This window comes from Buteo buteo, chromosome 10 (assembly GCF_964188355.1).
Source record: "Buteo buteo chromosome 10, bButBut1.hap1.1, whole genome shotgun sequence".
Taxonomy (NCBI): domain Eukaryota; kingdom Metazoa; phylum Chordata; class Aves; order Accipitriformes; family Accipitridae; genus Buteo; species Buteo buteo.
This window is the reverse complement of record NC_134180.1, coordinates 19,544,811-19,570,119: the sequence shown is the minus strand read 5'-3', so window position 1 is coordinate 19,570,119 and position 25,309 is coordinate 19,544,811. Positions and strand designations below refer to the sequence as shown.

Sequence of the window (25,309 nt, the reverse complement as noted above, 5' to 3'; positions counted from 1 at the left end):
TTTAATTTGTAGGAAGAGATCTTGAATAATGTACAGCCCGCAACAAATTGAACTGCTCACTAGAAAAGTACATAAGATTTTAGCTTTTGTTTACATTCATTTTTATACCATGTCTTATATACATTTCATGACAGTTCTGAGCATAAAGAAATTGCTCACTCACCATAGATGACTTTGTCATCACTGGTCGTGTTTTCTTAATGGCTGTTGCTGGTCTTCTGAACTGTCCATACGGAGTGCAGAATCCATGGTGGCTATTGAGCAGCCAAGACGTGTGCTGCTGCTTGTTGGGTCGATAAGGAAAATCTCTGGAGTCCCAGGACATCTGCCTATGTTGAGCTTCTGTGTCAGAGATGAGAGACACAGTTTTCATGCTGGCACATCAACAGAGCAACAGAACATGTATCCTTCATAAGTATTGCAGTTTTTCACATAAATCTGGATTTTTGCTTTAAAGGTTGAAGGAGTTTATTTTCAAAAGAGTAGAGCTACAACAGTTGTGAAGTACCATGTAGGGAAGCTGAAGTAACAGAGAATAACAGGGAAATTATAAGCAGTGAAGTGTTATCTAAAAAACTGTCCTGGTTTCAGCAGGGATAGAGTTAATTGTCTTCCTGGTAGCTGGCACAGTGCTGTGTTTTGAGTTCAGTATGCAAAGAGTGTTGATAACACACTGATGTTTTCAGTTGTTGCTCAGTAGTGTTTAGGCTATAGTCAAGGATTTTTCAGCTTCTCGTGCCCAGTCAGTGAGAAAGCTGGAGGGGCACAAGAAGTTGGCACAGGACACAGCCAGGGCAGCTGACCCAAAGTGGCATAAATAGTGTATTCCATACCATGTGACGTCCCATCTAGTATAGGAACTGGGGAGTGGGGGCGGGGAATCTCTGCTGGGGGACTAGCTGGGTGTCGATCGGCAGGTGGTGAGCAATTGCACTGCGCATCATTTGTACATTTCAATCCTTTTATTATTGCTGTTGTCATTTTATTAGTGTTATCATTATCATTATTAGTTTCTTCCTTTCTGTTCTATTAAACCGTTCTTATCTCAACCCACGAATTTTACTTCTTTTCCCGATTTTCTCCCCTATCCCACTAAGGGGGGGAGGAAGTGAGTGACTGGCTGCGTGGTGCTTAGTTGCTGGCGGGGGTTAAACCATGACAAAACCACGCATGTCCGTCCGTCCTCCCCCCCCCCCAAAAAAAAAAAAAAAAACCAGCAAAGAAACATAGTGGGAAACAACTAGTAGAAAAAGGGAGAGAAAGGAAGAGCCAAACAAGCTGATGAAAGTTTGTGGACAGTCACAGCAAGGAATGTGGGAACAAGTGGGTTTGTTCCTTGCTGAGAGCATAGTAGGCTCTGTTAGAGAGAGACATCTTGAGGGAACAGACATACTCTCTGGATGGATTTCAGGATTCTTATGTCAAAGTGGAAGCTTCTAATCGTCAAAGTGAGTAAAAGATATAGTGATGAGAACAAACTCATGGTTCCAGCCATTGCCATTTATTTTTGTCTCCCTTTCTTGCAACAGAAATTTTACATTACACAAATACAAAATTTTGGGGGGTCAGGATTTCAAAGCAGAGTGTAAAATTGAGGCTTGTTTTTATAGGTGTGAAAAGATCATAGCTCCCAGTTCAAGTCAGGAGGTAATTTATAACATGGAGATAAAAGTTATTTGGAGAGATTTTTAAATATCAGCAGAATGGTCCACAAAGGGCACTGACATTTAGAAATTAATATTAGGGAAAGTAAGTGGCTTTCAGGAATGTCGAGGCTTGGCTTTCCAGCTCTTGTATAGTGAGGATTATATACAGGTAGGTTTTTTCCTAGACAATAAGAAAAATATGTTGGTATCTCTTCTTAGCAATAAAATCATTCTTCATTCAGTGAAAAGTCACCCTCCATTTGTTGATATTGCTTGTACTTGTATACACTGCTGTGTGATGATGCAAAATATGTTGAGGCTTTTAGCTTTTGGTATTGCAAAATGCATTGATAAACATGAAAACATTTAACTATCTCCCAGTCAAATCTGTCCTGAAAAATGTGGTTCAGAGAAAGCCATTCAAACCATTGGCCTTTTTTTAATATAGATGAACTTCTCACCTTCATGTATTGCTCACCTGGTGATATCTTTTCCCCACTGTGCAGCAGCAGATGAAAATCTGGCAAACACCAGCTCTCCCTCCTCTGTGTCACCTCCACCTGCACGCTCCACATCACTCTCACCTCCAGGCACCACTAAAGGTAACGGTGAATTCAGGACCGTGGCATTGCTGCTCTTCTGCTTTAGCTGAACTGGCATCTACTTCTATCATACATTGGTTAACTTCATCACTGTTAAAACAAGCTGGTGATTTACTTTGTCCAAAGTCAATTATATTACTGCAGAATTTGTTAACATGATGAGGACATATTTAGGTTTTTTATTTTAATTAAGTCAAAGGTGGGGATTTGAAACACGTTTTTCAAAGAAAGCAGTTGTTACGAGTTCATGTTTTCCTTATGGACACCTCTTCTCCTTGAGCTCTCAGATGAGATTTTCATACTGAGCTGTCACAGTGACACTTTCCTGCAATTCATGCAGAGCTCCTCGGGCACCACAGCAGTATTTGATGATTGTGGGAAGAGGGTCCTTCTTGGGTCAACAGCACGAAACAAAAATACCCCAATCAGTCTGGGGTTTTTGCAAGCTGCACATTAATTCATCCCCTTCAGCTGGTGTTTTCAAACACCTGAAATCAGTGCATCCCCCACACCTTGCTAAAGGAGGATCAAACCTCTTCGCCACAAAGGCATCCCAGACATACTGATGGAAATTTGGACTTAGTGGTCTTGCAGACCTAATTGCAAGCCATGAGCCATGCTCTTGCAATAAATCCAAGCAGATGTGCTGCACAGCCTGTACAGGAACTGGAGAGCAATGTAGATGTGTTCTTTTTGTCAGTGCTGGAGGGAGAAATATAATTCAGAGAGCAGCTGGCAGTCTTTCTGCTTGCAATGAGTTTCTCACTTTCATGCATTGCTCACCTGATGATATCTTTTCCCCACTGTGCAGCAGGAGATGAAAATCTGGCAAACACCAGCTCTCCCTCCCTTATGTCACCTCCACCTGCACGCTCCACATCACTCTCACCTCCAGGCACCACTGAAGGTAACGGTGAATTTGGGACTGCGGCATTGCTGCTCTTCTCCTGTTTCAGCTGAACTGGCATCCACTGCAGCCTTCCTGATGCTGTCTCCACCCCTCAGACTGCACAGCACAGACTCCTGTCTCAAGGAAGAGTGATTTTTAATGTGACCAATATTACTTAAGAATGTGCAATTCCCTGGGGAAAGCTCAGCTGATAGTTGGAAGGAAGGAATGTTTCTTTTTATATTTTTGGCATACGATTGTGTTCAATTCCTTGAAAGTTTAATTTACACTTTTTCTCTCTCTTTCTCTTGTTAAGGAGTTGAGTCAGCAGCGACTACACCTGGTAAGAAACTTATTATTTACATGACAGAACTGCGTTGATGTTTTTTTCTGATCATTTCTTCTTTGCTTCTCCTGTGTGCAGTTATCTTACAGAGTGTGTAATGCCTTTTCAGCCAGCCCAATGAAATGAAATATGCTGTCTTAAGAGACAAGAATGTCAGACAGGTCTGGTTTTGAGTCATGAATTTGAGTATATTTTAAAACACAGCATTTAGCATGAAAGAGGTGCAGTCAGCGCCAAAAAGGGTTATACTTACTGAATGTTCAGCTGACACCTGTTGGACCCCCTAACAACTTGACCATTTAGTGTGCCTTTGCTTGCTAACAAATTCACAGTGCCTCAGTACAAGAGTGCTCCAGCACAGCAGTCCTGTGTTTTGTGCAGCTTTGTGTCCCTCCTTGGCTGGGTAGCCTCCAAAGCATTAATGAAACTGCTGTACCTCTCACCACAGGTGTCTCTCCTGCAGACAGCACATACCTTTCCACGCACGCAGGCTCCGTCCCTGCCGTGGGACTCAGCAACCCACCACGCAGCAACACTCCTGCCCTGACCACACGCACTCCCATTGCCTTCAAGAATGCTTCATCAGGTTTGCTGTCTTCCTTTAGATGCCACTCACTACTCCCTGAACTGTAGCGGAAAACTAAGTAATTCAGCCTCAGGGTAGCCTTTTTCACCTTATGGTTCATCAAATAGAAAAGGTATCTGCAATTTGGCATAGTGGCAATACCAGAAATATTTCCGACATCTGCTATTTGATGGCCAGGCCTTGTAGTCATCACAGTAGTACCAAATGCCAGCTGCTGTCAATGAGGCTGTTGCCAAAGCAATAGCAATAGGAATGGACCTAAAAGAGAATGTAGAAATCTGTCAGTGGTTTATAAGCAGGGGGGTAAATAATGCGATATAATAAGTAATATGGTGAGCAAGGTATGTCATCTGGCAAATGAACACTATTGGAGCACTTGTTTTTGAAAGAGAACAAGCACTATTCATAATTGTGTTTTACTGTAAGAATATAGCAAAATGTTTTAGTTATTCCCAGTTCACAATTATTAATGCCATTTTTATGTTGACTCCATCCTGGATTATCCCTAAATAATGACACAAAAAATTGTCCTTGTACACTGCCAAATCCATTAATAAGTTGTATATTCCTAAAAATTTGCTTTCTATTTAAATACTCTGTTTCTGTTTTATTGGATGTATTAACATGATTTTTCTTTCAGCACTCTTCTCTAAATTACAAAAATCCTGGAAGAAAAAAAAGTGGAGAAGGGCTATAGTGTAAGACATTTCTGATGACAGAGCCATATGATATAATGAATTTTACTTTTTAATGCTGATATGTTGTTTATTTCCTTACAGATGATTACAATTCAACATCCTTGCACAGCACCATCTCACCAGTCAGCACGCCAGCAAACACTGGGATCATCCCCACTCACACAATAGGTGACAAACTTGCACACAGTTATGACAGTTACAATACTGCAAGCACAGAAAATGTGTTAGAATGAGGGAATTCGTTCTGAATTTCTTTTATCAAACTTAAGCATACAAATTAGACATACAACTGCATTAAACTTAAGGGGTTTTTTAGGACTCTTATTAATAGTTTATGAGTAATATTAAAGACACCAGATTTGCTACTTGTCAACCAAGTGAAAAATAGAAATTATTTCCACACAGCAGCATAGCAGGAGGGTAAATCTGTCAATTACTGTGTCAGTACTCCTCTTGATATTCACAGAAATTTGCCCAAGCAGCAAAAAAGTATGAATACATCCAAGATCTGTATGTTTCTCTGTTTTCTGGTGGCTTCCCTTTTGTTTCACTCAGCATTAACATTTTCTTGGGATCTAATATTGCAAGCACTTACACACGTTATTGTTGCAATTGTGCTGTCAGGAATTACTCAGGTCAGTAAAATAATGTGTGTGCTTGAGCAAAGTACATCCAGGAGTTGGACTCCTACCATCTTTGTAACTGCCCTTCAAGTAGCTGTAGGCTGCTGTCAGCTCTTTGACAGACTGAACTTAGCTTTTACTTGTGGATTTTCTGCCCCTAACCATCTTCGTAACTCTCCACTGGACCCTCTCAGTTTACCCTCTCATTAGGGGCAATTATTCAGCCAGATGACTCCTAGCCTGGAGGGATGCAAATCTAGGGCCTATCTTCTATGAAAAAAATTAGACGTCAGTCTCTTTTGGTAATACTTATACCTTAATATATTTTAAGTAATTGTTTTCAGGATGAAGTTCTTTGCTCAAGCTTCTGTACGAATTTTCTAAATACTAGCTCATAACTTCTTTTGGGTATTTCAGTGTAAAAATAGTTGTGAAACTATCTGTACTGTTGTATAAATCTCTTTCCAAATATAAGACTAGCTGTGCAAAAAGTAGGTAAATTTTGTTTCTTTAGTGACACTGGCTACTGTTCAGTTAGCCATTCCACAGCGTACTTATCCTGGGAAACTGCTATAGCTTACCATACTGCTATGAGATTGAGTGATTTTGGAATATTCTTGTGTAACTTTGTATGCAGAAATGTTATTAATAACCAGTTTGATTTGTAGTCAGTGATGTCACTGGAAAATGATGAAAGACACATGATCCCTAAAAAAGCTAGTTAAAAATGGGATTGTTTTCTTCTGTTTTTTGAATGTGAGTGGAGTGCTAAATACAATTACTTGTATTGAATATATTGAATGAAGAGTTTTGGGCAGTACCAGTCACCCTCCTCCAATGCTCTGTGAAAAAAACCCCAAACCTGCTGAGCTACAACTTTGTTTTGTTTTCTTTTCTTATAGAAGCTCCCATAGTGACAACTGAAGAATCTTGTGGTAAGAATCAAACCCCTTATTTTTCCTCAGTCTTGAAATTTGACCAAATCAGTAAACTCAAATACAGAAAACTGATCAGTAAAACTGATCAGTAAACTGATCAACCTAAGCATCTCAGGTTATTTTATAAACTGTCTTCTGATTCTGGAAGAGTAGGATTAAAATTATTAACATTTTTATTCTTCTCAGCCACTTTTACAGTTCTGTTAAATTGCCCTGCTCTAGGCTGTTGATATCAGGGCTGCAGAAGAGATCTGATTTCATTCCACTGGGCTCTCTCTAATTTTTCCCCATCATGCTGATAATCATATGCTACAAACTGCAATTCATAACTAAAAAAAACCCTGAAGTTTGGACATGGGTTTATCTCTCTTCAGAATTAGAGATCTCTCCTTTCTAATTTTCAGGAATACACTGTAGCCATTATTTACTAGGTGGATATGAAATGCTTTGAATAAGAAAATTTGAAATTTCTGTTCAAGCAAATGATTCAATGTGTCAAAATATTTCATGTTGAACTGACATTTTAAATTGAAACAAATTGGGTTCTGGAATGTTCATCTTTTTAATTCTTTAGTTTTTCTAACTAGAGAATTATTTAAAAGAATATTTTCCTAAGGAAATTTTCTGTTTTGCTTAAACAGTTTTTTAAAGTAAAAGATAAATAAAATTTAAAAAAGTAAAGAATAAAGAGCAGCTAATTTTGCTGTATTTTCTGATTCTTAAAACACATATGGTGCTGGCAGTGCCGTAAAACATTTAATGATTCTTAAAAATTGTCATAAAATCATTGTTTGCTGTTTTATCTCTTTCTTTTAGTTGATTATATGAACTACAGCATAGGAAATGGAAAAGATGAGAATAACATGGTTGAAGTTATACTGGAAAATCTCAGAAAAAACAGAGAATATGTTATTTTGTGGGCTAACAAGAACATAACTGTGAATTCCAGCACCAATATAATAAAACTCCAGAGATGCATGAGATACACTGTTAGAGTTAAAAATTGTGCAGATGTTTATTTTGCTATTCCGCCTGGTAGGTATAGAAAGTTTTTGCTTTTAACAGTTTCTTCTTCTTCCTTTTTTTTTTTTTTTTTTTTTTGACATGCAGTAATTCAGCTTTCCTGGATTTCTTAGTCTATTTTTGTCTCTTTTCAGAGAATCAGAAAGAAGGTTTTCATACTTTGTGCTTGGTTTGCAAGATATTTTGCATTTTGAAGTTGCATCTTAAAACCTCGCAGTATTTTCCTCAAGTAGGATGTAAAAATTGTAATTTTCTCATTGTAAAGGAAAAAGGGGAACTTTAACTACGTTGGCCATATGCAGCATGGTTAGCAATAGCAAGACCAGCCAGCACTTGAAAGCTACTATTTATGCTGGATGTTTTGTTCACTAAAGAGATTGTTGGATACCAGCAGTGTCTTTATCTCATGTAGGCTTTTTCAATTTTTACTTTCCATTTCTTGTTAAATTCTTTGTATATTATTCTGTGCCAATTGTATCTTCATACTGCAGAACAAGTCAACAAATATAAAAGAACAAATTGCTATTTAAAGAATCAATATAGCCAATGTCGCAGTGACATACAGTATTAATCCTTTTCAGAGAGCAGCAAGGATCCTTTTGAAGTTAAGGATATAACCAACACATCTGCAAAGTTATGTTGGGAAGACTCACTTGCCTGTGCTAATGTGACTGTTAACTGCAAAGGTAAGACACTTCTAAGATATTTTAAAAGTTGATAATTTATTTATTTATTTATTTATAAAAGCGATGTTGATGTTGTCTTTTGATGAGAGACCGGCAGATTTAAATTAATTGTGCCAGTTTGAGGGACGGGCTGTTCAGAATCTCTGGGATTTCCAGGTCGGGACTATCGTCCCTGCGCACTGCAAGTCTAGGGAAAGTTTAAACCCAGAGAGCTCATTTACTGAGTTTACCAGCTTCACAAATTGCAGACTTCTGTAGTTTTTGAAGTCCTGCTTGATGGTCTGAAGGGGAGCTGAGATTTTGGAAATCCTGCAATCTGTGGGTCTTCTGTGAGCTGATCCCTTGCAGACTACCTGGAAAGCTGGCTCTGTAGGCTCCTGGATGGTGAGAGTCCAGGCTCCCTGCTCTTGGAACCGGTCAGCCTGAGGAGGCACGGGCTCAAAGGCAGCTGGTGTGGTACGGAAGATATGGATGCTGAATGTCTTCACGTGTCCCGGAAAAATGTGTGATGAATGTCTGGGACTGGAGATTTCATGTTTCAGGGAGCTGAAGAGCCAAGAAGCTGCTCCAGGGTTCTGCTAGACTCCCATGAAATGTTTTAATTTGTGTGGGAAAACTGTTTTCTTAGAAAGTCAAATCATATGAGCTTTACTGATGAAAAGTAAAGATCTATGCAAACTAAGTTAGTATAAAAGAACCTAAAACCTAGTCATTGGATTAAGTTGTAAACTTTTCCATTTGGAATATTATGATAGTTTATTACAAATTATATTGAATAAATATGGTAGAGAAAATCCCAGTTAAAATAGTACCAGGTACTTTTGGACTTATGAAAAATATTGATAAAACTCTTTTTGTGTCTACAGGTTCACAAGAGTTTACAGAATTAAATGAATGTAAAGAGCTGAACGCTTTGTCACCCAACAAGGAGTACAGCTGCACTGGTACTGCATGTTTTTTTGAAAAGGAGGTTGTCAATCAAACCTTCACCATAAGAACAGATTATGGTAGTAAGTGTAATGCTTATTTTTGCTTTATGTTCCACATATTTCTGGAAATCCCTACCATGAATCCCACTATTGTGTTTCCTGGGGTTGAAGATATATTTTGAGCGGCATGCTCAGCCACTCTCAGGTTATCCTCCAGCTCCTCCTGCCCAGTCTGCTGCCCTTGTGGTTGTTCTTTGTCTGCAGCCACAGTCTTCCTTTCCCTCTCCACCCCTGGTCTCAGTATTCCAGTCTGATGCCTTCCTCTCCTCTCAGAGATTGTGATTTGGGTTTTTTTTGGAGGATGAGAACATGGCCAAATGTAAGGAAGTTTGAATGAAGACAAAAAGAAGAAAAAAAAAAAAAGGAGGCCTAGTCAAATACAAGTGTTAAATTCTTGATTTGAAGCAAGATGTGATAAAATAATTACAAAGAGTGTCTCCAGATAAAATGATGTGTTTTTCCAAAACATTGCCCTTGGAAATAGCTTAGCTTTTTTTTTTCTGAATGAAAAAGGAAATCAACTAAATCAAGTAACCTGCAAATAAAAATTCAGGCCAAACATTTAAAGTTTGTTAAAATTATAAGAAAATCAAGGTAAATATTTGGAAATGTTGGACAATTTTGGTAATATGTGGTATTGCTATATTCACCTTGTCCTGAATTAATTAAATTTATGAGATTAATATGATGCTTTTACATATATTCAGTTTATACTTATGTATAATTTCTTTGAATGAAATAGACTGCAAAAAATATTACATGTTGTTGGTGTCTTGCTTTAGTATCCAATGAAATTTAATTTAATCAAAGTAGGTAAAAAGAGGAATATTTTGCATTTTCATTCAAACATTTCCTTCCCTCCCCATTATTTTTCTTTTTTCAACAGCTCCAGAAGCACCAGAAAACCTTACAGTGGTTTGTGATGCCAGAAATGTGTCAGTTAGATGGAATAAACCTAGTAACATTTCAAACGGTCCTATACATGGCTATAGCGTGAAATGCAATGATAACAGTAAGTATATGCCCCTTCAGTATTGAATAATTCATTGCACGTTTTAATATTTACAGAGCACCAAGCATGATGCAATGTCAAACCATATTGGAATCTCTTCAAACTGTGCATAATTTTTTTTTTTTTTGAGGGGGGTGGGGAAGGATGACACACAAATGTTTAAATTTCTTTCGTTTGAGGTTGTTCAGGTGAACCATGTGGTTATTCAGTTTACCATTTCAGGACACAACTCTGTCACCCTTCAGTTCTCATGCTTCTTGTATTAAGAATAAGTTATGACAAAATCATCAGTTGCCTGATCAGTTTGAACATGGTGCTTTCTGTCTCAGAAAATACTGCTATAGCTGGTTAATATATTCTCTGAGAAGACAGGGACCTGCCTTCTGAGTAACAACAATGTATGTAAAAGTCAGGGGTCAGAAGTATGGCAGTTAGCAAATACATGTTTAGATAGGTAAAGCTCCTGTGCTCGCCAGATAGAAATAATCTCTCCCATTCTCCATGCCCCAAATTTGACCACTACCAAAAAGGGCGGCAGCCCCATGCACCAGTTTCTCTGGTTGGTCTGGCTTGGCCAGTGTAGGAGAGCGAGGTAGTATACCGGGGTGCAGGGAGGTCACATCTGAAGCAGCCAGAAGGAAAAATGGAGAGGCCATTGCTCCCCAGTTTCCCAAGCCACCAAAGCCCCAGCTGCAGTGTGGGTAATAGCTTTGCTCATGTTGTTTCTCATGCAATTCTTTCTGTCCTGCTTGCCCCTAATAAAAGCACACATCTCTCGCATCATACCAGAACAGGCTTGCCCAGTGTGCAGAGTGACTTCTGACATGTGTCTACTAATCCCTTCCCAAGCTGAACACAGAAGAAATATCAGCCTCTCTTTATCAATGCACTTTATGTTAGTTTTTAATTATACCCATTTAAATGACATACTGAGAAAGTAAAAAACAAAACAAAACCAAACCTCAACTTTCTACCTTTTTGATTGGTGAATATATATCTTCCTCTTCCTGAGCCTTCACTTAGCATTAGTAAGCAAACAAACCAACCAAGTACAAGGTAGTTAAAATCGAAGTACACATGACAGTGTTTTCAGGTAGCTCTGATGAAGTGTAAGAGTTCCTGTGCTCCTAACATAAATTTCATTAATTGATTTCATTTTTCATTTTTTCTTAAAGAGCCAGAATTTGTCAACACAACTAGCTTTATTTGCCGTGAATTAGAACCTTATAAAGAAGGTTCTGTATATGTGACTCCATATACAAACAGCAAATATAATAGCAACATATTTATGGGAAAAACTGAAAGGTGTAACTTTACGACAAAATCAGCAGGTAAGTCAGTTGTTTGCTAACTGTTACGAACAAGGCTGATACTAACACAGGGAATATGTACTTTCTTATTGTACTTCATTATATTTTATATATGTTATTCCTATTAGCCAAGAAACTGATTAACATTAAAAGAATTTTATTGACATTCATGTCAGTAGTTTCTTTTTTAATTACTTTATGCTAATCTATTTTTTTATTATGCATTTAGTATTAGTGTTCTTCTTATATATACCAGATTTTTTTAAAGAAATTCTGCATTTGTTTGAAATTCATGATAAGATTTTAGAAAGCATTATGTCCCAATCTAAAGGAAAGATTCAAATTAAACAAAATGAGAATGAAAAACATTCATTTTTTCTTTGTGGCATGAAAGGTGTTCTGTAGTGGCCTGTTTGCTCAAAGCAGACCTGTATTACCCAGGCTGCACCAATACTGATGTGTGTACCAGGTTTCAGTTAGATTGGATGTACATGTACACAGTCGGCTTCTAAGACTCCACATTAGGTTAAAGCCAAATGTGTGACAACCCTTGTGCTGTCAGAAAGGTCTGTGCACCTTTTTGAGGCTATACTTTCAAAAGCTTACCCCCATAGTCCTAACTCTTTGTTTGCCAGACATGTTGAATTGATAGAACTATAAGAAAAGCTAAACCCCCCCCCCAAAACAACAGACTTTGCGGATATTTTCCTTATGCAGACAAGGCATAATAGAGACTCAGCTCTTTCTGTTTTGTTGGGGTATTTTTTTCCCCCTTTAATCTTCAGATATAGAGCCTCATACTGTTTTAATTCCTTCTTTGAGAAAAACAAAAGAAAACAAAACCAAAACCACCCAAAACCCCATGTTTATCTAATTTCTTCTAGTACTTTTTTAGCTCTAATTGCACCACCTCCAGACTCAGCTAATATAGAGATACAGCTATAGGGAAACTGATGGTTTATACCTGGTGTGACGGAAAAGGACTTCACTGCAAGGTTCAAGCAAACGACTTGAACTTCACTTGCAGACTTACCTGCAAGGTTCAAGCAAATGATTTATTTGAACTTCACTTACAGACTGAACACGCCACTATTGCAGGTTTTACAGATACAATGGAGGAATGCACTATTGCAATTTTTAAGGCAAGAGTAGTACACTATTACAACCACAAGCAATTCACAGACAGCCACAAGCACACACGCGTTTACAAACTTAAAGCATAAACAATATTCACTTACCTCTCCAGGTAAGGGCTCTCAATCCTAGGGAAGCTACCTCGACCGGCATCCTGATCAAGGGCAGGGGGGAAGGGTTTCCTTCACAAGCCGACTGTATAGTTGGAGAAGTGACTCCTCCATCTCCAACCTGAATCTTAGAGTTCTTATCCCCTGACTTGTGGAATGGTGTGTATGACTATGTCCGAGTGGATCATGATATATGCCTAAATGGATTATGTATATCTGAGTGGAGTTTCCCGTTATCTTTCCTTTGCTGGTCTGTGATTGTTTAACTACACAAGGTTGTCATTTGAAACTGAAGCTGCAGCCCTCCAGGTTTTGGGTTTTTTTAACCTTGCTTCCTCAGGCAACTGAATAGTGGTTGGATTGAGACTCAGGGCATACTATTTGTTAAAGGATTTCAAGGCTCAGCTCAGGTTTTGGTTCTTTGAATGGCACAGCCACCACCCTGTTTAGTTTAGGATTTATCGGACAACCCAGAGCTAAGCTGTCTACACAGCTCCCCATGAGTTGTCTCTGCAGAGAGACAGGGCCTCAAGGCAATTCAAGGCTGGGTCACTTTCGTAACCCCTGCCATGAGTCGCATGTGTGCACTAGACATGGTGAAACTCGTTTGTGAACTGAGCCAGACAATCCACACACCTGGTATGACACTAAATTAATGTTTCCTTTAATTTCACTGAATAAGCAAAGGATTATTTTTTTTTTAGTGAAAAATAAAATATTATTTTTGTGCTAGTGAAGTAATGATAGTTTAAAATGGTGATATTTTTTTTTTCCCCTGTAATGGGAGGAATAACTAAATCTTTTGTTGTTTTTAGCACTCCTGAATAGCATGTAGAAACGTGTATATAAGAACATTAAATCTGCTGGTTTTATTAAATGTGTTTCTGTAGAGCTTTGGGAAATACAGCAGCTTCCGGCAGACTGTTGTTTTGAATTTGAATCCTATCCCTCTGTGGAATATACAGAGCTTTTTTATCCAGTTTTACAGACAATCCATGAAAACATTGGGATCTCTCTATTGGTCTGGGTCATTGAGCTAATAAATTTTGGTTTATATTTGGAAGAATACAGGGATCAAAATTATTGCCTGAAGCCCCATGGAGAAAAAAAGCTGATGAATGAATTGATTAATAATATAAACCATTTGATCTGAGACTTAACTGTAACAGAAATTGAAAAATATCTTTAATTTTTAGACAGCCCAAATTTGAGCATGATCATGATTTTTCTCTCTATGATAGTCTAGTTTGAGCATATTATATTTTGGAGCCCCCACTTTCTGCAGCTCCACTCATATTTTAATAACTGAGGTGAAGATTATAGCCCACAATATAAGTTTATGGGTCTGGAAAACAACCTCAGTTCCCTTATTTTTTGAGAAAATAACAAGTTGCTTGCCTTCATGAATTAATGGTATTTATTAAACCTTCTTCAACTGTTACAACAGTTGATAACATGATCATAGCAGATAGTGGAAGAGTTTTATGGCTTCTTGAACAAAAGAATATATCAGTAGAGCTCAACTCCTTGGAAGTAGAAAAAACCCTACATTTCGTAAAATATTTTTCTTCTTCAACAAACATATTGCCTCCAGAAATGTTCACTTTCTCCTTGTCACAGGCCTTTCAGTAGTATGCCGAATAGGAATCTAACAAATCTGCCCTCTGGATAAAGACGAGCAGATACATCATAACCACACACTCAGACAAGTAAAATATCCTGCCACTCCCCCCATGGGATATTTGATCTGCTCATAAAGCCTTACACATCTTAGCACTTCATATGATGAAAAAAGCAACTGCCTTTTACTTTTTTTTTAATATGCTAGCTTGCAAATTGAAGTGATTTTGAAGCAAATTTCCATGGTGGTGTTCTACTGAAGTATGGCTAATGGAGCTGCCTTACATAGAAGGTTATTTACTTTCTGAAAGGTTTTATAAGCTCTCAATGAAAGGTGCTCACAGTCTGAAACTCATTTGCTACAACATACAAAATTAGAGTTAGAAAACACAGATTAGACTTAACAGATTCCTTATCATTAAAAAGTAAAATGTTTTTGTGGTTTTAGGCCAGCTTTAAGACAATGTGACACTTTAAGCAAAAGGATACTATTCCAAATATTAAAACATACTAGTAACTCCTGGTAGGAAATTTCATTTACAGAATTTTGAAACATACACTCACACAGAAAACTGTTTGTTCCCCTGATTGTCTGTTGTCCCATGTTCCTTAAATAAGAAAGTGATGTCAGATGCAAGAGGGATAGTTGCCATCATATTATCTTTGCAGCTCGACTGTCAGTAGAGCTCTGATCTTCCCAGCCGTTTCAGTTACACTTCACATCTTTTCCAGTTCAGATAAGCCTATGGTTAATTAAAAATTTATTTTATTTATCTTGTTAAATTGGAACTGAAATTTTAAGAAAGAAAATGTATGAAATTATTAAGAGAGAAGATAACAAACAGACATGAACACATACAGCTGTTGAAATGTTTTGTTTAAAATGATGAGAATAGAACCAGTAACACTTCTTTTGTGAACAGAACCAGAGCAAGTGTTTGATGTTATTGCAACGTTGACGCGTGATAATGCTGTCCAAATTAAGTGCAGCATTAAAAATGTGTATGGAGCAAAAAAAGTATTTGAATTGACTTGGGAAAATGATGGAACAAATGTCACCAAACACAATATTTGTGAATTTGAAAGAGAAAATCTCTCATACTTGACAAACTATACATTTACGGTAAGTAGGCTTATTAAATTATATATATATATAAAATATTGCTGTATTTTCATTGTTTAAACATGTTATACTTGATTTTAGGAAAAAAGGCAAATATGGTGGCAGAAGAGTTAATCTATTGATCTGTAGGCCAGAGATGTAAAGAAGTAGCTGTTACTTCAGAAATAAAATGCATATATGCCTAGCCTATCCATCAATCCCTTGTGTGCTATTCCACATAGGTTCTGACAACATGAAAAACAGAAGCTGAATGGATTGTTTTCACTTGCGACAGAAAGAAATTTGGGGTCTCCATACATTTTAAAATAGTTTCTTAAGTATAACTGATATTTTAGTGTTTAAAACACATTTCATTTAACGTATGTGTGACTGTCATTTCAATCAGAGGATAAATATGGGATTTAAGTCTTGAGATAATTGCTCAGAAATAAATTGTTCAGAATTTTTCACTGTGAAAATTTTTGATGCTTCAGGGACTAGTTAGTGTTAAGCAGTTCAGATCCTTTTGCATGTCCTTACATCAGCCCTTTACAAGCCAGTCCTTGTTTCAATACAATATATATCATCCTCTGTTTACAAGCTTCACTTTCCTGAGGCCTCCTGCTATCTTCTCTTGTTTCAGGCATTTTACCCTTTTGGCAGTTGTTGCTTGCAAAGCCAATGGTCTTGTGTGATCCCCTTAATGTGGCCAGTAGGAATATTTTTTATATCCTGATAGCTTCTCTCAGTAAAGTTTAGGTAAGAAATAATCACTAGGAATGATGGAGTTTTAATACTTTTAGGAACCAGTTTCACTCATTTTCCACAATCTTTTCCTCTTTTCTCTGTGTCTTCCTGAGGAAATGCTGTATCAGAGAACTTGAGTAGTCTAGGTTTTGTTCCAGGGCTTTGTCGGTATTTTTCCAACAGATTCTGCACAGAAAGATTTGTATTTGTAAAATAAAGATGAAATCCTGTAGGAGGAAAAGATGCTTGCGTTGCCCCCATAGTACGAGACCCCTACACTCTTGTAAGCTTTTTGTACACCACTTGCAGTAAGCAGTTTGCCTTACAGCAGTAATTGGATTCTGCTTGGCTTTAAACCCTGGCTTCTGCGTCAAACTTATTTTGCCCAATTCTTACTGGAAAAACAGAGAAAGCCTTATGGCCTTAACTAGTAATGAAAGGATTCTGGGTCAAATTATGAAAGGCCCAAGAGAAAAAAACAGATCACCTGTGAGACTTGGCGGATGTCATGATTCCCTTCTATCTGCACACTGAATTGTTCAGGGAATAAACAGGAGCCTACCCAGCACACTTTTTGGTTTAGTGATGTTTTGACCCTGACTGCTGCACTAGGTTTCTGGCTTTCGCTATTTGAGAAGCTTCTTGCTTATTTTCTCTGCCACCTCTCCTACTCCTTTGTATGTTGCCACCTACCATGGCTTTCTTCCCAGCTGCAGAATTCAGAAACCACCAACCCCCTGAACACATTGGCCTTTTAGAGCAGAGGGTGGGAGCTGGGGCACAGTGCTCAGAGTCTTCAGGAGAAGTTTCTCTTAAGGGATCGGGTAGGCTTAGTGAGAGCTCAGCCTGCAGCCAGCAATGGTGCTAATTGCCCTTCTCATCCCCTTTTGGATGATTTGCAGCAGGAGAATATTACTATTAAAATGACTATTATTCAGTCCTGTTAGTATTTGTCACTGTTTAGTATTAAATCTTTAAGTTTAATTGTAAGATTAATTTTTCTTCACAAGAAAATTGTGAATATTTGTACTACCAACTTCAAGCTGCCTATTAGATCTGATAGGAGTTTCTATTAAGGAAATTTAAAAGATTGGATAAACATAAAATATATTATGAAATATAAACACATCTAAAGAAAGTTAGTATTTTAATACCAGTTAAAGTACCCAAAAATTAATGTTGCAAGAAAGCAGCTTATTTAAAAGTTTATTTTGGCTTCTATAATTTAACCTTTTATGAATTACTTCCCAAACAGGAACTTGTATTAAAAATATCCAAATCAGTTTACTATTTGTACATTACTGTTAAAGCAAATAAAAAAATGACATTTTATTACATATTGCATGGTTATTTTTCAGATTTGAGAGGTTTGATTTTGATTTGATAAGCAATAAATTTGATTTTGTTCCTTGAGATACATCTAATTTTGATTTTGTAAAATGTCTCTTTTTTCACTATCTTTTTTCCCAGTCATCTACATATTTTTGGTTCTAGATCTTGCTGTAACTTATAGTGCAGCTCAGGTTTCCACCTAAATGGCTATACAAAGATTGACAGCAGATCCTGCTGTAATGAAGTTGATTCATTGAAAACAGATGGATGTATTTCAAATATCCATTGTGCTTTGCTTTTTTAAAAAGATCTATGCAGAAATTTTTACTTGTTATATCTTAACATCTCTATTATTCTCACCCACTGCATGCAGATCTTAGTGTTTAATGGAGAACATAGAGGGCAGCCAGTAAAGAAGAGCATAAGAACCAGATGTAAGTAAATATATACAGCATTTTTACTTTTAGAGTTTAGCATAGTGTAGAGTAATAGTGTAAATTGTGAATTCTGTTACAATTGCTCCTAATTAAAAATCCAAACTGCCTTTTTTATAGTTAATAGTTGATCTGCATTTGAAAAAATATCCTCATTCAGCATTGATGTAACAGATCATGTTGACAAGTCATTGACTGTAATTCAGAATTATTACACAGCTGTGGTTTCTTCAGGAAACATTCAAATGCAACTAGAAATTCCTTTCTCTAACTTAAATTACGCACTTTAGGATTATTTTCCTGTATTCAGATCCCGTGTATCAGGAGCTGAACATCTGTGACTTGTCAGGGATTCCCAACTCCCAGATCAGGAGCAGCTGAGAGCTCCACTGCTCAGGTGTACAGGTCACACAGAGCAGGAGACAAACCTCTTAATGCTGACACAGTGAGTGAGTTGTAGCGTTTTGACAGGTGGACGTGGAGAGTTTAAGTGAAAGTTTTCTTAATGAAGAAATAAAATTCCCTCCTTTTATGTGAGCTTAAAAGTTTTTGGTGCTTTCGAATAACAAACTTAAACTAAACAGTTAAAAATAATTGTTTAGTTCTTGTCACAAAAAAAAAAATCAATGGGCCCTGGTTCTAGGAATTATACAGATTAAAAAAAAAAAAGGAAAAAAAAATTTCATTAATTATGTATCCAAGACTAATAAATGTATTCTTTTTCTGTTGCTAGATAATTCTAAAGCCCTGATTATATTCTTGGCATTCTTGATCGTTGTGACATCAATTGCTTTACTACTGGTTCTGTACAAAATCTATGATCTTCACAAAAAAAAGCTTAGGTAAGCTTCATGTTTCTCTCCCTCTCTTATATAAGGGGGGGGGGGGGGGGGAGGCTTCCTCTTTTTCCACAAGATTTCCCAATGGGTAGTGCAATAATGTTACAAGTTTGATATTTCATTAATACTCGGAAAAGACATCCTTTTACCTTTTAATCCTTTCAGAAGAAACTCAACTTTGGTGATTTGTCTGGGAATGCAAATACAATGAAATAGATTTAAAATCTCTCTGCTATACCCTTTCTCAGGGTACAGAACTGATCTGCTAGAGCAGAATGGTTTGTCACTAGTTTTGTGAAAAAATATTCACAAATGTCTGGAAAACCTTTCCTTCATGATTTAAATTAAAAGTAATGAAAATAATACACACTTTCTTGGAACTCTTTCAAATGCTTATTCACCCAAAACAATATCTCAGGGAGGCTTTGTTTGTTATAGTCATCTCTAGGTGACTTGGTAGTTTTGTAGGACAGCAAATGGTGATAGAAGAATGGTCATTGCCTTCCCTTATGACTGTGCCAGAGCCCTGGAAAGCCAGGCTCACTGCTGCTATTGCTGTGCAGGGAGGTAGTGCAATGTGTGAGGGGGCATTTGCTGCTGGTAAAGACAGAGGAGTTAAGACAATTTCTTCAGAAACCTCTCAGCCCTCTGGCAACAGCAGAACTTGGGGACCCATCTCTTCCAGCCCCTTTTTCTCCCTGCTCTTGCCCTTAGGGGGACAGGGTGCTGCTGTTGCTCAGATGCAAACTTTTGTGCTTAGGGAAGCAAAATTAATTTTTGCTTGTACAGCTCCAGAGAGTCTGGCTTGTTCTTGGCTACTTAGCATTTAAACTTAGTTTCATTTTATTTTATGTATGTGTTATTTTTTTGTCATTTATTTAGCAAGAGAAACAAAGATAGTGTGAGCAGTCACTCCAGTGAAGAAATTAAAGGCATGTTTGCTGCAAGTGATACGGACAAAATTATGCAAGCAGTAAAGCTGTTTGATGTAGTTCCCTTGTTTCTCTCCCTCAGTAGTGCTCAGAGTAGGAAGGCAAGGGTCCCAGCTACCTCTGTGTAGGGCCTGTTAAGTCCCAGCGGTAGCAGTCTTGTTTCACAGAGAGCTTGCAATGCGGTCTGCTGGTTATGAACAGTCTTGGAGTTCACATACAAAACAGCTTTTATTTAACTCATTATCATATATATGTCTTACTAGTCAAAGCTTTTACAGCTGCTTTTGTTTCTTACAGCAATTCTTCTGAAGGCGTGAACCTTGTTGCAGGTGACTATCTTTATATATTTAGCAAGTAGAAATAAAATTAGTTGCATGTCTTGCTGCCACCTTTGATTGTTTACTTTCTAGGTTTTATACATAGATTACAAATATCAACATGATAACACCTCATTTGGAGAAAAAAATACTTCAGTAAATATATAGCAGAAGTATTTATACTTAAATGAACTGAAAGTTTGTCAGTGTTTAAAAACCTCTTATTTATTATTTAATTACAAACCCAATTTTGTTATCACAGACAATGGTTGTAATATGTTTAACACTCAGAGTAAGTCCAAAATGAAATATAGCTTCAACCAGAATTTCCCTTTCCTGTGCACCTTTCTCAAAGCAAGCATTTAAACATAAGCCAGTCATTTTTTACCGCAAAATTTTAAAAGCTTTTAAATTGCAAAGAATGACACAGAACATTATGTGCAACTTTTGCACAAGATTTCAAAGCCTATGAAGAAAGACAGAATCAGTTAGTACCAGAAAGCTCCAAGAAAAAAATAATTTATGACATTCAAGCCCACAGAAATTAACTGCATTAAATGGGAAGTAATACTGTGTTGATATTCAAATACATTTGCTTAGACACACAGTTGTTAAAAAAAAAAATCCTTTCAATGTAAATGAAAAATTAATAAATGTCTAGTTAAAGATGTTAAAACTTGTTCAGTCATTACTTTATCATTAAAGATGATATTACAGATTATTGCAAAACAGACAATAAGTTGGAGAAAATTGGGAAAAGTAGGCAATACATGTTATTACATTTGTGGGTTGTTTACATAGTAATCCTTGTCACCACTGATGAGAAATGGTCAGAATTGAAGTAGAGGATGAGGCCGTGTTACTGTTGTGGGTGTTGGGGCTGTTGCTGTGACCTGAATGTGACAATCGCCACTTTGTTCAAAAGCGCTGTTAATACAATGTCCCTGCACGTGGCCTCCTCCTGAGGTGCCTCCAGTCAGGTGGCAGAGCTGAACAAGTTCTGTTATTCCCAGGGCCCAGTTGCTCACAGCTGGCTCCAGCAACACCATTTTTTTTGAAAAATAAGCAAGCTAAGTTAAAATAAAGAGGTTTGTCCTTTTGTTAATTTATCTGAATTAGATAATCATGTTTCTTGAAATGTAATTTACATTTTCAAAGTCAGTAACGATAAACGTTCAACATATTTACACAGTTAAAGATGATGACAGGCAACTTCTGAATATAGAGCCAATACCTTCAGAGCAATTGCTGGACACATACAAGAGGAAGATTGCTGATGAAGGAAGGCTTTTCTTGGATGAATTTCAGGTTTGTCATTGGCTCAAAATATGCCACAGATTTGTAGCCAGGTGGTTGGAAGAACTTTGTTCAGGAGCACGTTTGAAGTATATGCACTGGTTATAAATTAATAAAAAAATAAGAATCTAGAAAATTGAGTGAATTCTCATCTAAGGTCAAAAAGGCTTCAGTTAATTTTGCTACCAAGCTCTCCTCATTATAAGGTGATGGTACTTCTTTTTTTTCTCCTGAAGGTGTTTTTCAGCAAAAGTATAAAATACACAGTCTAAATACTTCTCATTGTAAACTATCTTTTAATGCGTATTTTTAGTACCCTGTCGTACTGCATAGCCATGGGGATATAAATAATATATAATTGTGGTGATATATATTATTCAAATTAAGGGAAAATAAATTTATTTTAGATATAAGAAATATATGAAGTGGTGTCATGTGAAACAGAATGTTATCTTCGAGACTCAGTAGTACCAAATTGCTTCCATAGGCATTTGACTGTAAGTAGAAGCTATTTTAAATATATGCTTACCTAATAAAAGAAATATTGTATTTTACAGAGTATTCCTAGAGTTTTCACTAAATTTTCAATAAAGGAGGCCAAAAAACCCCATAATCAAAACAAAAACCGTTACATTGACATCCTTCCATGTGAGTATTTGTTACAATTTTTGCATGTTTTATAAATATTTGTTTTCTCAGTGCCTTGAGATAATATAATTATTTTGTTTTAAATGATTTAAACAGACGATCATAACCGTGTTGAGCTCTCAGAGATCCCAGGAGACCCAGGATCAGACTATATCAATGCAAGTTATATTGATGTGAGTGACTTCTACTTTAAAAGTCTTAGGCACTATCAAAGAAATCCTATAGTCTGTACATTTCATGCATCAAACACCTTTGAGGATTTCCATTTGAGTTCTTCCCATCTTTGTAATGTATTCAGTATTATTGGACTGTTGCATATTGAATTTATTTTTAAAGTTGCAAATCTTTTAGATTGCTCATGCTTCCTTTCTGGAAGTTGATAACATTGTACTTTTTATAGGGCTTCAAAGAACCAAGAAAATACATTGCTGCACAAGGTAATTTTTAACCTTAACAGAATATGCTTTCTTTATTCACCCATTTTTTGTTAGAGAGTGGTAAAAAAGTATTAGTAAATTTAAAGAAAAATTGAAAATCTGACATTTTGAAATTTAATATGAAAAAGTTGCCAATGAGTTTTTGCTTAGGAAATTCTGTGAAGATTAATAAATTGTACTTCAAAGGCAGATTTCTCATGATGTATAACTTTACACCAAAAGTTTTCAGATTTCACAGCTATGCATTAAAGATATATATAAGACTTCTAAAATGTTGTAGCCTGATGGCAGCAGTCATAATGAAAACAAGTGTGTGGCTGTTATCTGCATGATCTATGGTAAGCTTTTCAGACCTCATAGCTAAGCATGTCAAGAAGGCAAGTATTTTTTCATGTGGCTGCACTCTTTGAAAAACTGCCTTAACTATCTCCTGCTAGGCCCCAAGGATGAAACCATGGATGATTTCTGGAGAATGATCTGGGAACAGAAGGCAACAATTATTGTCATGGTGACTCGCTGTGAGGAAGGAAAGAGGGTGAGAAATATCCATCCATCCATCCATCCATCCTTCCATCTATCCATCCATCCATCTTTCCATCCTTTTGTCTGAAAACAGAATGGGTTGCTGTGCCATGGTGAATTACATTTTCTTCTTAGTACTTTGTTTTCATTCTTTGCTGTTCTCTTGTTGTGGCAGAACCTATGTTGGAAAGCATGCCAAAACAGTGTTGCCTTATGGAATTACCAGTCTTACCAGAAAATGTCACTTTAGTCACAGTTGTAAGTAGCAGAGGGTGAGCTTCCAAATTACAGCTAATAAATCCAGAAAAGGGCCCAAGGTAGAAGTCTAGCTCCTCACAGACCTGTCATAAAAGGTATGGTTTGTATTTTAATCCTGTCTATTATCTTCTGATATCCTGGCAATGCCCTCAGTAAATCCTAGACAGAATTATTTTTTTTTTTATCCATTGTCTTTGCCCTTCCTTTAACTGGAAGATTTGGTGCTTCTGGCTTGCTTTTGTTCCTTATTCCAGGAAGAAGGGGAACTGCTGTTCTAACTGCTTTTAAAGATGAAAACGTTGGCAGTGTGCAGATTTACAGCATGCCCAAGTTGATGTTATAGGCAGGCAGGAGCAACATCCCTCACTGAAGACTGCAAAAGAAGCCATAGAAGTAGCTGAAAACTTTTCTACAGCCTTCAGGCAACAGCAACTGTAACTGTTCACTTTTTCAACTAGTATCAGGATTTTTTCCCCACTTTATGTTCCAAGTTAAATTCCATGGGCATAAACTTCAGGTCAGAGATCTGAATTGTTGGATATTTGGAATTATTTAGTGCTGACATCCTAAACAGTGACAGCCTTTTCAGGAGAGGAGAAGACCTGTGGGAAGTTGGAAAAACTGTACTGAGTTGCTGTCTATTTTAAATCAGACTTTCTTTTAGCTCTCAGCTCTCTGCCACTTTGCTGTCGTGCTGCTCACCTAACTTCATATCTTCATAGAACAAATGTGCCCAGTATTGGCCATCAATGGAGAATGGCTCTGCAACATATGGGGACATCATTGTGAAGATCAATGAAAGTAAAACATGTCCAGACTATGTCATTCAGAAACTACACATCACAAACGTAAGTTGATTCAAAAGTGTAAGACTGACTGGAATTGGAGTGTCTATTTGGAGTCTGTAGGTATTGTTGAGAGATCCTTTTAAGAGAAGACTCAGATATCAATAGAAGATGCTCTGCTGTTTTTCCCTAAGCAACATAAAGTTTACAAGAAAACTTCTTAGATGTAGGTGTCATTCCTTACAAGTAATATAAGTCAGACATATTTCCCAACTTAAAAATGTATTTTCCATAGTACTCTGGAATCTACATTTAAGAGGAAACTGTTAATATGCTGTTAAGCACGGAAAACTCAATACACTGTGGTTTCCTTAGATATTTAGCTTGTTCTTTAACACAAAAATTTTACTGGTTTATGTGTATCTCAGCATAACCTTCTGCAAGTAAAATCAATGTGACTCATACAGCACCATTATGTACCCTTGTGATAATTGTACAGTGGGAAGATTACATATTCTGGTAATCTCAAGTGCATTTATAAACATAAGTGTTTTAAAATTACCATTTGGCTACATGTAGAATCATTAAGGCTAGTTAATTTCTCTTTTTTACACATCTGAAATCACATTAGTTGCTCTGTGCATAATTGAGAACAATATCTGCCATGTAAGGCTAAATGCTCCTCCAGCCCTTTGCAAAAATATTTCAGTGAGGACAAATGGAGCTAAGTCATAGCTAAAAGCATTAAGACTCAAAGAGTAAATCTGCTGACAGATCTTCAGCAAAATAGTCAAGCAACAGATTCCATCCATCTTGATCCATGATTACAGCTGGAAATTCCTATTCTGCTGTCTTATGTTGCACTAAAATTTACTCAGGAAGTGGTCTGATTAAAAGCAAGTTGTAACTTAGTGTGAAGACGGTGAGAATATCAGGATGTTAAAAATTGACTATTAACAAAGACATTACTCTGTGACTAGAACAATCTGACATTAAAAATGAGATTGTTGCAGGTTGAGGACTGATATTTTTAGAGCTATCTGCTCTCTGTTTGGCTGACATCATATTAATACAGATAAAACTGATATTGGTTGTGGAATTTAATTTAAGAGTGGTCCCTGGCGAGAAAGCAGAGACTTCTGCAGTTCTGGTGGAACAGTGATGTATAATTACTGAAACAATGGCAAATAACTGTATGAATAACTGTGCCATAACTGGATAATTCAACTTTGAGTAAGAAGGGGGGTAAATTACTGGGGAGATGCCCATATAGCCATACTAAATCTTGGCCAGTAAAAGAATACCATTGAGATGTCTTTCTCGTTTTGTTTTATAATCATGGTTATCAAAATGCATGTCCTCTCTTTTAATTTAGCAGCAACATATGAAAGTAAGACTCAAGACTTGACATGCTTTAAGTTTTAGTCAAGTGACTTAAGAGAGTCAGT

General features: G+C 37.0%; 1 protein-coding gene across 10 annotated transcripts in view; it reads left to right on the top strand.

Annotated features, from left to right (window-relative positions):
* The window catches only part of PTPRC (protein tyrosine phosphatase receptor type C), a 106,902-nt gene that overhangs the window by 68,365 nt on the left and 13,228 nt on the right, over positions 1-25,309 (top strand). For 2 of the 10 annotated variants that reach the window (XM_075038865.1, XM_075038863.1), the window contains exons 3-22: positions 2,153-2,248; positions 3,060-3,155; positions 3,454-3,480; positions 4,849-4,935; positions 6,293-6,325; positions 7,145-7,363; positions 7,933-8,037; positions 8,904-9,047; positions 9,913-10,038; positions 11,214-11,369; positions 15,136-15,335; positions 17,767-17,827; positions 18,561-18,669; positions 19,896-19,927; positions 21,108-21,223; positions 21,769-21,859; positions 21,956-22,032; positions 22,260-22,296; positions 22,734-22,831; positions 23,799-23,924. In XM_075038865.1, coding sequence (XP_074894966.1) covers positions 2,153-2,248; positions 3,060-3,155; positions 3,454-3,480; positions 4,849-4,935; positions 6,293-6,325; positions 7,145-7,363; positions 7,933-8,037; positions 8,904-9,047; positions 9,913-10,038; positions 11,214-11,369; positions 15,136-15,335; positions 17,767-17,827; positions 18,561-18,669; positions 19,896-19,927; positions 21,108-21,223; positions 21,769-21,859; positions 21,956-22,032; positions 22,260-22,296; positions 22,734-22,831; positions 23,799-23,924 — 2,036 coding nt within the window. The remainder of the gene's footprint in view (positions 1-2,152; positions 2,249-3,059; positions 3,156-3,453; positions 3,481-4,848; positions 4,936-6,292; positions 6,326-7,144; positions 7,364-7,932; positions 8,038-8,903; positions 9,048-9,912; positions 10,039-11,213; positions 11,370-15,135; positions 15,336-17,766; positions 17,828-18,560; positions 18,670-19,895; positions 19,928-21,107; positions 21,224-21,768; positions 21,860-21,955; positions 22,033-22,259; positions 22,297-22,733; positions 22,832-23,798; positions 23,925-25,309) is intronic. The other 8 variants (XM_075038870.1, XM_075038873.1, XM_075038872.1 and 5 more) reach the window with 6 other exon arrangements.